The following is a 13310-nucleotide window of genomic DNA, read 5'->3' on the forward strand; positions in this document are numbered from 1 at the left end:
TGCATTATCTGATGCTACACCACTGCATTACCTGATGCTACACCACTGCATTATCTGATGCTACACCACTGCATTACCTGATGCTACACCACTGCATTATCTGATGCTACACCACTGAAATAACTATTAGCTGGGCACACGCTATTCAATTCAAGGGGATTTATTGGCATGGGAAACATGTGTTAACATTGCCAATGCAAGTGAAGTAGATAATATACAAAAGTGAAATAAACAATAAAAATGAACAGTTCCACACTCTCTCAAAGATGCTGTAGAATGGTTAGATATATCTTCATGCTATACTGTGTATGACTTATGTTCAACTGAAGCCTTGACAGCATTTATATCCCCCTGCTGCTGAGTCATATGGTTGTTAGATAAGACTCCTGTTGTTATCCTCGCTCACTTTCTCTCTCTCTGTTTGACCTTTTAGTCATTTAGCAGACACTCTTATCCAGAGCGACAGGAGCAATTAGGGTTAAGTGCATTGCTCAAGGGCATATCGACAGATATTTCACCTGTAGGCTCAGGGATTCAACCCAGCAACCTTTCGGTTAATGGCCCAACGCTCTTAACTTTACCACCTGCCTCGTTCTTTCTCTCCCTCTCTCCATCTCTCCCTCTCTCTCAGGCCTCTGATGTGATTGAGGACCTGGAACAGACAGTGGCTCAGCTCAGACAGCAGCTACAGGACAGTGAGCACAGGAGACTGAAACAACTCAGGGTAAACTGTGTGTGTGTGTGCGTGCGCGTGCGAACTGCTTCATTCCACAACTGGAAGAAGTAGAAAAGACTATACAGATGTGTGTCCAGAGACCCATAACCCTCAATATCCTCTGCTGGATAGATTTTCAAGCAGATGGGTGTTTTGTTTGAATGTGAATAATGGGAAAAACACATCTCACATAAAAATAACTTGTTGTGGTTCTTTGTAGTTCTGTATGAATGTTTCAGACTTCCTGACTTGTGTTTTCCAGGACACAGAGAATAAACTTCAACAAGAGAAAGCAGATCTGCAGCACCACTGTGAGAAAAAGGTACAATCTCTATCAATAGTTACCCGCGCATCAAATCAATGTAGTTACCCTCATGTCAAATCAATAATTAATATTTGTGTCAATACAATACTCTCATATCAAATTGAGATATATGGCTGACCTCTTATTTAGTGTATAGGCTCAAAATAAACAAAGGAAGACTGTCTCACTTTGTCTTAATGAGGAGCGTCCTTTCCTCTGAGTCTTACTCTACATAACTATGTAGGCCTACCATGCCTAAAGTCAACTCTGTGAAACCTAAAGCCAGATCATAATTACATTCTACCTGCCTTTCCAGACTGACTGTGGTTCAATGGGAGAGATAAAAGCCTGGGACCCACATGGTCCTGGCTAGATCCCCTTCTACCCTTCCCTTTGATATGTTATGTCCTGCCTGTAAACTCAAAGCTGTGATTAACAGGTCAGACTACTGCTGGTCACAGGGTCCACAGGGCTCAGTGGCTGTGGGGAGGAAGGGTGGAGTGGAAAGGTGAGGGGCATTCGGAGGAGTGAGGGTTTGACATTTAGGGGAGTTGGGCGTTCAAATGAAATGCATATTTAGCAGATGTTTTTGCGGGTGTAAGGGGAGAGCTGGGGTGTGGCGTGAAGTTGCCCAATTTAAGGCCATAGGGGACGGGAGATTAAGTCTTGTCCGTCCGAAGAGCCATGCTCAGTCGCCCCAGCTATATCCAGCAAGGACCTTAATTGCTGCCAGACAGCAATGGCAGCGACCCCTTTCTCTTTCAAGCCTCCCTTCAAAGCCAATGTGTTGTCATAAAAAATCCCCCATCTAATGAGTTGGTCCGGCCAGGCCAGAGTCAGGTGGGTGAAGATCAGGTTTAAGATGCAGGTCCACACACCTGGTTCATCTTCAAAGTAAAGCCTGCATGTTGAAGGGCATAGCAGTCAGTCATAAAGAGGGGTTGGGGGGGTAACAGGGCTGTGTGTTTCAGGTCAGGCACCTCTGCATTGGGGGACTGATACACCTGCAAGCTAGCTAGCTACCAGGTCTGAGTCTCTGTTAGCAGGGTCATGGTGAGGGTCAATGCCATTTCACCTTCTGTTGTTTAATCTTTATGTGACTGAAGTAAGTTGTTAGTTGAAAAAATAGTTAAATAGCTACATCAAATGTTTTGAGTGCACAGCCTTTCTCCATCTCCCAGTAAACTTGATGAAAGAATCTGTCTGCCTGTACATTCTTAAACGTCTATCAGGAGATGGGCCCAGATGGCAGCTTGATGATGGGTGGAGATAAGAGGTCAGGGAGAGGCAACCCCAGGGCCCAGGTGGATAAGGTCATGGAAAGGGGTGCTTGCTGAGAGATGGACCTGCTGTCATAGTGTCTGTCTCGGTTTCTCTTTCTCTCTCTCTCTCTCTCTCTCTCTCTCTCTCTCTCTCTCTCTCTCTCTCTCTCTCTCTCTCTCTCTCTCTCTCTCTCTCTCTCTCTCTGTCTCTGTCTCTCTATCACACAGGTGCGTGCCCTACACAACGAGGCGGAGAAAGAGAGGGAAGAGACCAAGAAGAAGATCTCCAAACTTGAAGAGTCACTGAAGTGAGTAGCAAAACACTGTAAATCAAATGTCTGTTTTCTTCTTTCATTTCATCACTACTTGGGGACTTGCCATTCAGTTTGGTTCAGAACACATCAGAAATATGGGATTTGTTCACACACATCACCAACCCACAAACCCACAATTCCAGCTTATGAAAAATGTCTCACAGCGAGCCAACACAGGCTTCCATCCATGCAATTATACAATGATACAATCCCCCCAAAGTCACTGATTTAGAAAAATGCTTAAGCACTCAGACATTGGTAAGTGCTAGTTACAGGGCCCGGGATACAGCTATAATTTGCAGAGCTCACCCTTGTGCCGTAATTGAAAACTGCAGTGGATATTTGAAGCTATATCAAATGTTGTCACTTTTAGTCTCTCCATATGTGCCTGTCTGACACATGCTGAAACATAGGAACCTCCATAGAGAGTTCTCATATCTGTGCTGTGTAGCGTCCCCAGTTGTGGGGCAGTGCCAAATTCCGTATTGTTGTACACCTCTCCTGTCTCAGATCTACAATGGCCGTGTCCGAATACCCATACTAGCGTATTAAACTGCATACTATTTAGCACTCACCGTTTAGTAAATAGTATTTTTCCAAATTCAACCAGCCTGATAATAGATAATTTCTCTAAATGCTGAATAGAGTAGGAATGGAGTTATAGGCCTACTCAGGCTGGTTATAGGCAGACTATCACATTTGACCTACACTGAGTGTACAAAACATTAAGAACACCTTCCTAATATTCCGTTGCACCCCTCTCTTTTGCCCTCAGAACAGCCTCAATTCATTGGGGCATGGACACTACAAGGTGTTGAAAGTGTTTCACAGGTGTTCTTAATGTTTATTATAATGTGTATAATGTAGTAGATCCATATAGCCCATCTATCCTATTTACAAAGAACTGAAGACAGAAACGGATAAATTGGGAACAACTGGACAGCAACATAATGATCATTGGGAACGAGATCAGAACGACTGCTAAGGCTTGATCCATAAATTAAATAGGTAGCCTACAAAAGCATACTTGATTTTCAAAAATTCACAATTTCTGTAATGTTGCATACTATTATACAAAAGAAATGTGCATACTCAAACAGCCGACTATTTAGGATGCAAGTATGGGTATTTGGATACAGCCAGTGTGTCCTCCAGATGTGTAGTTAGCAGGGGTTAATGGCTGAACCCGGGATCACTGAGGCCGCACTGGAAGACATGGAAGTGGTTAGGACTAGAAAGAGGCCTGCCAGAGAGAGAGAAGAGCGCCTTGGCATACCTGGCCACTCTATTTCATGTCAATTAGGCTTTCTTTCGTTTTCTCTCGTTCTCTCGTCCCTCTCTTTCTCTCATTCTTGTTCTCTTACTCCCTCCCTCTCCATCCCTCCCTCCCTCTCTTTGTCTGGAATTAGTAAGAACCGCAGCAGCCTCGTTTGACATGTTATACAGTCTGACATGTCACCCACCCTGTGATCCTTCCCACCTCTGATGTCATTGGTTTTGTTTGTTACTTGTCTGTTGGCCGTAGCCTGTGAGATTCCACACCGCTACTTTTCTATCCTCACTTCATACTGCATCGTTTGTAGTCATCACGTCGTATGCCCATATTTGGCAAGTCTGTTAACGAGCAGGTGACCTCATCTGTGACAAGGGGCTGTGGGAGGAGCCAGGGCTTTGGCTACGTCCCAATACTCTAACATGGCCTCATTTCCTGAATAATTTTACTTGAGACCATTGGTCATTGATGTAAAATCTTTGAATGGTCAAAAATATTATAATGTCGAACCAAATATGGGCTTTTCCTTTACTGCCCTCTGCTACATTATTCCAGCTACAATCACATCTCATCCCCATGCACCCCTCCCATCTCATCCCCCCTGCACCTCTCCCTCCATCCCGCCCTTCCTCTTTCCATTCCTCGTACATTTCTCCCTCTCTCCATCCCTCCCACCAGATGTTTGGCTGACTGAGCTCCTCCTATCAGGCATTCCCTCCTTTCCTCCTCTCCTTTCCTCAGTCTGCTATCGTTCCATTACAGTAGAGTACAGTCAGAGCTGACAGGCTAGGCAGGGCCAGGTCTAATCCAGGGCCTCCTAATGCTGCATGCATTCCTCACACTAATTAATACCATACATTACCTCATTACTGGCTCATACACAGATTACACTTCCTTTAATGAAAGTAGAATGTGTTCTGCACAATAAAAAGCTCACACAATCTAAGCTCACTCAATCCTAACGGCCCGGAACGCAGCCCCAGTCCCAGTTCTAGCCCCAATCTCAGCTCCTGCCCCAGACAAAGTCTCAGCCCTAACCTCAGCACCCCAGTCTCCTAATGGCCCCGGAACACAGCCCTGCCCCAGACCAAGTCTCAGCCCTAACCTCAGCCCCCCAGTCTCCTAATGGCCCCGGAACACAGCCCTGCCCCAGACCAAGTCTCAGCCTTAACCTCAGCCCCCCAGTCTCCTAATGGCCCCAGCCTCAGCTCCTGCCCCAGACCAAGTCTCAGCCTTAACCTCCGCCCCCCAGTCTCCTAATGGCCCCGGAACACAGCCCTGTCCCAGACCAAGTCTCAGCCCTAACCTCCGCCCCCCAGTCTCCTAATGGCCCCGGAGCACAGCCCTGCCCCAGACCAAGTCTCAACCTTAACCTCAGCCCCCCAGTCTCCTAATGGCCCCGGAGCACAGCCCTGCCCCAGACCAAGTCTCAGCCCTATTCTCAGCCCCCCAGTCTCCTAATGGCCCCAGCCTCAGCTCCTGCCCCAGACCAAGTCTCAGCCTTAACCTCCGCCCCCCAGTCTCCTAATGGACCCGGAACACAGCCCTGCCCCAGACCAAGTCTTAGCCCTAACCTCTGCCCCCCAGTCTCCTAATGGCCCCGGAACACAGCCCTGCCCCAGACCAAGTCTCAGCCCTAACCTCTGCCCCCCAGTCTCCTAATGGCCCCGGAACACAGCCCTGCCCCAGACCAAGTCTCAGCCCTAACCTCTGCCCCAGTCTCCTAATGGCCCCGGAACACAGCCCTGCCCCAGACCAAGTCTCAGCCTTAACCTCCGCCCCCCAGTCTCCTAATGGACCCGGAACACAGCCCTGCCCCAGACCAAGTCTTAGCCCTAACCTCTGCCCCCCAGTCTCCTAATGGCCCCGGAACACAGCCCTGCCCCAGACCAAGTCTCAGCCCTAACCTCTGCCCCCCAGTCTCCTAATGGCCCCGGAACACAGCCCTGCCCCAGACCAAGTCTCAGCCCTAACCTCTGCCCCAGTCTCCTAATGGCCCCGGAACACAGCCCTGCCCCAGACCAAGTCTCAGCCCTAACCTCTGCCCCCCAGTCTCCTAATGGCCCCGGAACACAACCCTGCCCCAGACCAAGTCTCAGCCCTAACCTCTGCCCCAGTCTCCTAATGGCCCCGGAACACAACCCTGCCCCAGACCAAGTCTCAGCCCTAACCTCTGCCCCAGTCTCCTAATGGCCCCAGAACACAGCCCTGCCCCAGACCAAGTCTCAGCCCTAACCTCTGCCCCAGTCTCCTAATGGCCCCGGAACACAGCCCTGCCCCAGACCAAGTCTCAGCCCTAACCTCTGCCCCAGTCTCCTAATGAGATCCAGTCAAGCCTGTTTACCGTACTCTACTCTCAACTAGGGCTGTGGCCGTTATGACATTTTTTCAGTCGGTGATTGTCAAGCAAATAACTGCCGGCCTCCCGTTAATTGACCGTTAATTAACATAAACACATTTAGCATCTTCTGACTTCCACACATAGCCTACAAGCCACTGATGCAGATCTTTGGAACATCTACATTTTTTTTAAAGTATAAGATATCCATGTAATATAGCCTGCACCTTCACAATAAGGCCATTAAATATTTTAGACAGGTCTAAAGAAGCATGATATGAATAAAATGTAGTCTAGTTCAGAAGAACACAATAGCATACTCTATTATGTTAAGCCCTGATCTGACTATGCGATATGGCTGTGGGCTACACTAGTTCATTTAGCAGACAAGATTTGCTTAGAATTCCTTGGAATTATTCTATATTATTTTATAGTATGAAGAATACAATTGAACATAGGATATTTTATCCAAATGATTCGAGAGGGTGCGCACATGCAGCTATTTTGTGTTGAGCGGTTAACAAAGAAACTGGTACTCCTATATGCTTCATTTATAATTATTTATATAACTTTAGTTGTGATACAAATGTTGGGCTATATGTTTTGATTTTTAATACATTCTAAGGCTACGTGATGCGACTCTAATGATGATTTGAAAAAATCGCATGAAAAGCTTGAGCTCTGCTTAGTTTTTTTTGCGCAGTCTGTACACACTTCATCAGTCTCTCATTCACAATTTGAGTACTTAATAATGCCTTGAATTTCCTGGAGCATCCCCTTTGTGTCCCCCCTAAAAAAAATCCATGCCTTTTGCAGCCCTTGGGCTGAATATAGTAATTATAATTCCCTTCTCCCGGCTGCGTGCTCCAAGCACCTCTCACTCACATGGCTCTCGCAGATAGCTCAATTCTTATTAGCCAATGCACATGACGTGATTGGGTCTTTCTCACAGGCTACAAGTGAAGACAGACACATCGGGGAACGCAACTGTGCACGTCCTTATTCAATTCCGATGTGCATATTAAAGATATTAGAAAAACTGTCCACATGTATTTTTCATCAGCCCACAAGATGAGTAGGCCTAACGAACAGCAAAAGCACTAGCCTATATCAATCTACTATCCCCAATAGTATAAAAGTTGACCTATTGTACTCTGTGCCAGAAATAAATATTCCAAACATAGTCTGGGACTGTTGTGGGATGCGATAAATCCCAAATGAATACAACCACTGACGCAACAGATGAGAACATTTAGCAAAAATGTTGATAAACTATTTGGCTATTTTTTCACATCATAAGCGCAGCAATGTGCACACGGCAGTAGGCTATAAGCGCAAATATTCCACTAGCAGGAAAACCACAAATGCGATTATGCATGTAATTCTTTTATTATAAAGGTGAATTTCTATGTTGAAAAATATCTTCCCCAAACTTGAAACTCACGCAGCGGCTCTACTACATCCATTCTAATGCGGATGAATGTGCTTAATTTTAAGAAGTTATTTGGCCACTTTAGTTGTGACACAAACCTCATCAAAACTTATAGACCTATGGGCTAGGCTACATGAGGTATGATACTGACCTTATTAAAACTTATAGACCTATGGGCTAGGCTACATGAGGTATGATACTGACCTTATTAAAACTTATAGACCTATGGGCTGGGCTACATGAGGTATGCGACTATGATTGGAAAAAGTCGCAAAAAAAGCATTCGCTGTTCCTTGCCTTAAGTTGGGCATCATTCACCAGTGATAATATATCATTCATATACTAAACAATATATGTATGCAATTTCTTTTGATTTAGAATGGACCATTATCATGTACCTGTCTCAAAACAGGGGCAGCGGAAAAAATACATGTCTTCTATGCACTTAAATAGGGAATGGAGGACCCTTTTCAAGTGGTTCATTTTCCTGCCAGCTAGGTAGGCTATACTTCTGTATAGTAGGCCTAGCCTCTAGAAAGCTGATGAGATCCTCCTCTTTTTAATAGAGGCCATCACTCTGTTTTCTCACGCAATTGCATAGCCTATAGAAATGTTTACGCAACATGAGCTCATGGTCTGTCATGAAGTATTTGATTAGATTTTCGATTACATTTGCATTGATGTCAGAGTGGGGCAATAGCGTGCTGAGTACCAGGCAGTTAGTACGTTTTGCAGGCTACTAATGACCATCAGCAGCATCAGAGCTTGGAGGAGCTTAATTACCGTGACTAAACGGTCACATGGAATTTGACTGCTGTCATGACTCGTGACCGCCGGTGTGGAAGTAATACAGTCTCCGTAACAGTCCTACTGTCACATGCTTGGTAAACAACAGGTGTAGACTTAACAGTGAAATGCTTACTTACGGGCCCTAGAGAAATAGAGAAATAATAGAAAATAAAAGTGATAATAAAAATAAGAGTAATGATAACATGGCTAAATACATGGGGTACCAGTACAGAGTCAATGTGACGCGTACGAGGTAATTGAGGTAGATATTTATTTATTTATTTAACTAGGCAAGTCAGTATAGAACAAATTCTTATTTACAATGACAGCCTACCCCGGCCAAACCTGGACGACACTGGGCCAATTGTGCGCTGCTCTATGGGACTTCCAATCACGGCCGGATGTGAAACAGTAATCTTGAAAATGTGAGGAATGTGTGTTTCTATGATTTGAATGTGAGTTCTACACCTGACATGTGAGTTTGATGTGGTTATTAGGCAGGAAATGCATTGAGGCTATTGTCAGGTAAAAACCCATTGATTTCTCAGTCCTTTACATTCCACTGAGATCTGAATCGACACATTATTCATATCGCTCAGTTCCAAGGACAAATATTCCCTGTGAAGACTAGACGGTGATAAAGGCGCATTTTAATGCAGATTCGCTTGACAGAATGAATACATTCTCCTATCATCTGTCACTGGTGTCCCCGACACGTGAGTGGATGTGAGAGAGGACGCATTTGATGAGGCAGCAGACGTAAATCTGGACGCATAAATTATCACTCTGCTCGGTGACAAGCGGGCCGGTCTCTCGTTAGTGTTAAACAGTTAGAAATAGTGAGTGTCGCATCAGAACTCTGAGCTAATTAATTAAGAACTCAGTCTGGTAGGGTGAGAAGGAACGCCCTGCACACACACAGATGCATTCGCACACACGCACGCACGCACTGGAAAGATTTAGCAGTGGCCCTCAGATCCTCAAAGTTACACAGCTGCACCATTGAGAGCAGCTGTACGGCCAAGTACATTAGTGGGGCCAAGCCCCCTGATATCCAGGACCTCTATACTAGGTGGTGTCAGAGAAAGGCCCAAAAAATTGTCAGACTCCAGCCACCCACGTCATAGACTGTTCTCTTTGCTACCGAACGGAAAGCGGTACCAATGCACCAAGTCTGGAACCAACAGGACCCTGAACAGCTTCTACCCCCAAGCCATTAGACTGCTAAAGAGTTAGTGTGGGTAGCTATTTGGTTAATTATTTAACTATCTGCAGTGACCTGTTTTACACTAACGTTTTTGACTCATCACGTACGCTGCTGCTACTGTTTATTATCTCTCCTGTTGCCTAGTCACTTTAGTCCTAGCATCTCAGTGCTAGAGGCGTCTCAACCCTGGTTCGATTCCAGGTTGTATCCCAACCAGCCGTGATTGGGAGTCCCATAGGGCGGCGCACAATTGGCCCAGCGTCGTCCAGGTTAGAGTTTGGCCGGGGTAGACCGTCATTGTAAATAATAATTTGTTCTAAACTGACTTGCCTAGTTAAATAAAGGTTAAATAAAATAAATATCTACCTCAATTACCTCGTACGCTGCACATTGACTCTGTACTGGTACCCCATGTATTTAGCCATGTTATCATTACTCATTGTATATTTAGTATCACTTTTATTTTCTATTATTTCTCTATTTTCTTTCTGTCTGCATTGTTGTGAAGGTCCCGTAAGGAAGCATTTCACTGTTAAGTCTACACCTGTTGTTTACCAAGCATGTGATGAATAACATTTGATTATATTAGAAAATGTAATTTGACACACACACACACACACACATATATATACACACACACACACACACACACACACACACACGCACACACACACACACACACACACACACAATGAGAGTCTGATGTGATGTCTGCTACCTACTTGCTGCCGTGGCAACAGTGAAGGCCTTCAAAGATGATCCAGGAGAACTTCAAAGCCACAGCAGGACTGCACGCAGGTGTGTGTGTGTTTATGTGTGTTCAGTGGCTGATAGAGGAGATGGGAGGATGAGAGATGAAATTAAACAAGTTTAAACCTCTCGACATGCCCAACAGGCGCTTGGGTTTATACCTTAGACAGGCTGGCATCTTTGTAGATTGTATGCACTGTGCAAACACGGATATGTGTGTGTTTGGGTCCTTTTTTATCACACCATGTTTCATTGTGGATCCGACTAAAGTATTCCGACGTGTGTCTCTGTGTTTGTGCTTCCGTTAGTGTTTCTGCATAAACACTTTACTTTCTGCGTAAACGCGGGACAGCGGCAGCAGGTATTTAGTTTGTTTGGGATCAGGAGAGTTGTTTGTAAAAGGAAGGTGTGATCTACACTCCTCTGAACCCTCCCAAAATAAAGAAGACAAGGAAAACCTCTATCCCTCCATGCAAATGAGCATGGCTGCATCAGTTAGATTTCTACGTCTGTGTCGCTATAGCAACAACATAAAGAACTACAAAGCAGAGAAGAAAACCTGTTTTCTATCTCTTCTTTCATCCCAGTGCCGTTCAGATCATTAGCATAGAGATGGAGGGATGTGCTGCGGACAGAGAATTGGGAGAGGAGGAGAGATACATAGGCAGCCTGCTCTCCAGATGAGCTGCCTCCACAACAATGAGCTCCTAATGGCAGTGGAACATCAACAATAACATCAACTAAATGCTAATGAAAGGAGAGAAACAACACACCCTGCCTCAGTGCCTCCACCCTAGCATTTCCATCTATCTTAAGAATCTGGCTTCTCCTTGGCTGGGGGTGATGGGGCTGAGGGGGGCTGCTGGGTGGAGGGGTCCAGGGAAGGTGGGGATGGAAATGGTGGATCTGTGAAATGGATCTTGGGTAATGGAAAGCTCTACGTGACTCAATAGTGGAAGTCCCCTGGTGGCCATATAGACTGGCCTAGGTTGAAAGAGGGTTGTTACCACAGCTCAATACTTTACACCAGAACAAAGGTTTAAGGAACCAGTGGGACCTGATCAACTGTTTAGATATGTTGAGTGCCTGATTGGGATGTGATTCCATCTGTGGAAAGGCCTACTACATTCAGGTTAACTAAATCAGTCACAAAGTAAGAGAGGTATTCAGTGTAAAATTGTCTCTTTTCAAATCAAATGCTTCGTAAACAACAGGTGGAGACTAACAGCAAAATGCTTACTTATGGGCCCTTCCCAACAATGCATAGAGAAACATTATAGAAAGATAATAACCCAAGGAATAAATACACAATGAGTAATGATAACTTGGCTATATACACGGGGTACCTGTACAGAGTCGATGTGCAGGGGTACTAGGTAATGGATGTAGATGCACTACATGACCAAACGTATGTGGATACCTGCTTGTTGAACGTCTCATTCCAAAATCATGGGAATTAATATGGAGTTGATCTCCCCAGAATGAGTCAGTGGTGCTAGGGTGTGAGAGGGGTAGTTGGGCCACCAGCCGGTGGGTTGACTTCTGCAGGGTGAACCTTTCCCAAGGTTGTGCATACACTACATGGCCAAAAGTATGTGGACATCTGCTCGTCGAAAATCTCATTCCAAAATCATGGGCATTAATATGGAGTTAGTCCCCCCTTTGCTGCTATAACAGCCTCTACTCTTCTGGGAAGGATTTCCAATAGATGTTGGAACATTAGCATTAGTGAGGTCGGGCACTGATGTTGGGCGATTAGTCCTGGCTCGCAGCTTTCCATTTCATCGAAAAAGGTGTTTGATGGGGTTGAGGTCAGGGCTCTGTGCAGGTCAGTCAAGTTCTTCCGCACGATCTAGGCAAACCGTTTCTGTATGGACCTCGCTTAGTGTATGGGGGTGTCATGACGTTGGCCTGGGGGTAGGTTTATGACAGTCATAAATACCTCTTTCCCCCTTTTTCCTCTCTACCCTACTGATGTGACATTAGAAAACCCCTTGGTTAACATAGAGATCAGAAGGTGGGGGGAAATTAACTATATTCTGGTAATCCGACCAATTGAACATATGTGGTGGTACTTAATGAATATGATGTCAGTTCGGTTGTCATCTGATACATTCTCATCAATGATAGGATGACATAAACTCTACAGTGGAAAGTCTACACATCAGAATTATCGGATTCACATGGAATTGTTGTTCAATTTAAATGTTTGAATATTAAATTATTCGTGGGATTTTAGCTTCTAAAATGTGAGAATTGGGTTTTCATGAATGAATTAGGCCCGACTCAGTGGCCCGCCCATGTGAAGAGACATACAGTGCCTTGCGAAAGTATTCGGCCCCCTTGAACTTTGCGACCTTTTGCCACATTTCAGACTTCAAACATAAAGATATAAAACTGTATTTTTTTTGTAAAGAATCAACAACAAGTGGGACACAATCATGAAGTGGAACGACATTTATTGGATATTTCAAACTTTTTTAACAAATCAAAAACTGAAAAATTGGGCGTGCAAAATTATTCAGCCCCCTTAAGGTAATACTTTGTAGCGCCACCTTTTGCTGCGATTACAGCTGTAAGTCGCTTGGGGTATGTCTCTATCAGTTTTGCACATCGAGAGACTGACATTTTTTCCCATTCCTCCTTGCAAAACAGCTCGAGCTCAGTGAGGTTGGATGGAGAGCATTTGTGAACAGCAGTTTTCAGTTCTTTCCACAGATTCTCGATTGGATTCAGGTCTGGACTTTGACTTGGCCATTCTAACACCTGGATATGTTTATTTTTGAACCATTCCATTGTAAATTTTGCTTTATGTTTTGGATCATTGTCTTGTTGGAAGACAAATCTCAGGTCTTTTGCAGACTCCATCAGGTTTTCTTCCAGAATGGTCCTGTATTTGGCTCCATACATCTTCCCATCAATTTTA

The 13310-nt window shown here is 44.9% G+C and overlaps 1 protein-coding gene across 1 annotated transcript in view; it reads left to right on the forward strand.

The window, feature by feature from the left end:
- LOC139365186 (centrosomal protein of 112 kDa-like) overlaps positions 1–13310 on the forward strand; it is a 158661-nt gene that overhangs the window by 19253 nt on the left and 126098 nt on the right. The window contains exons 7-9 of the mRNA XM_071102639.1: positions 632–724; positions 978–1037; positions 2510–2589. Of these exons, the coding sequence (XP_070958740.1) occupies positions 632–724; positions 978–1037; positions 2510–2589 (233 nt within the window). The remainder of the gene's footprint in view (positions 1–631; positions 725–977; positions 1038–2509; positions 2590–13310) is intronic.

Source organism: Oncorhynchus clarkii, chromosome 13 (assembly GCF_045791955.1).
Source record: "Oncorhynchus clarkii lewisi isolate Uvic-CL-2024 chromosome 13, UVic_Ocla_1.0, whole genome shotgun sequence".
Classification (NCBI taxonomy): domain Eukaryota; kingdom Metazoa; phylum Chordata; class Actinopteri; order Salmoniformes; family Salmonidae; genus Oncorhynchus; species Oncorhynchus clarkii.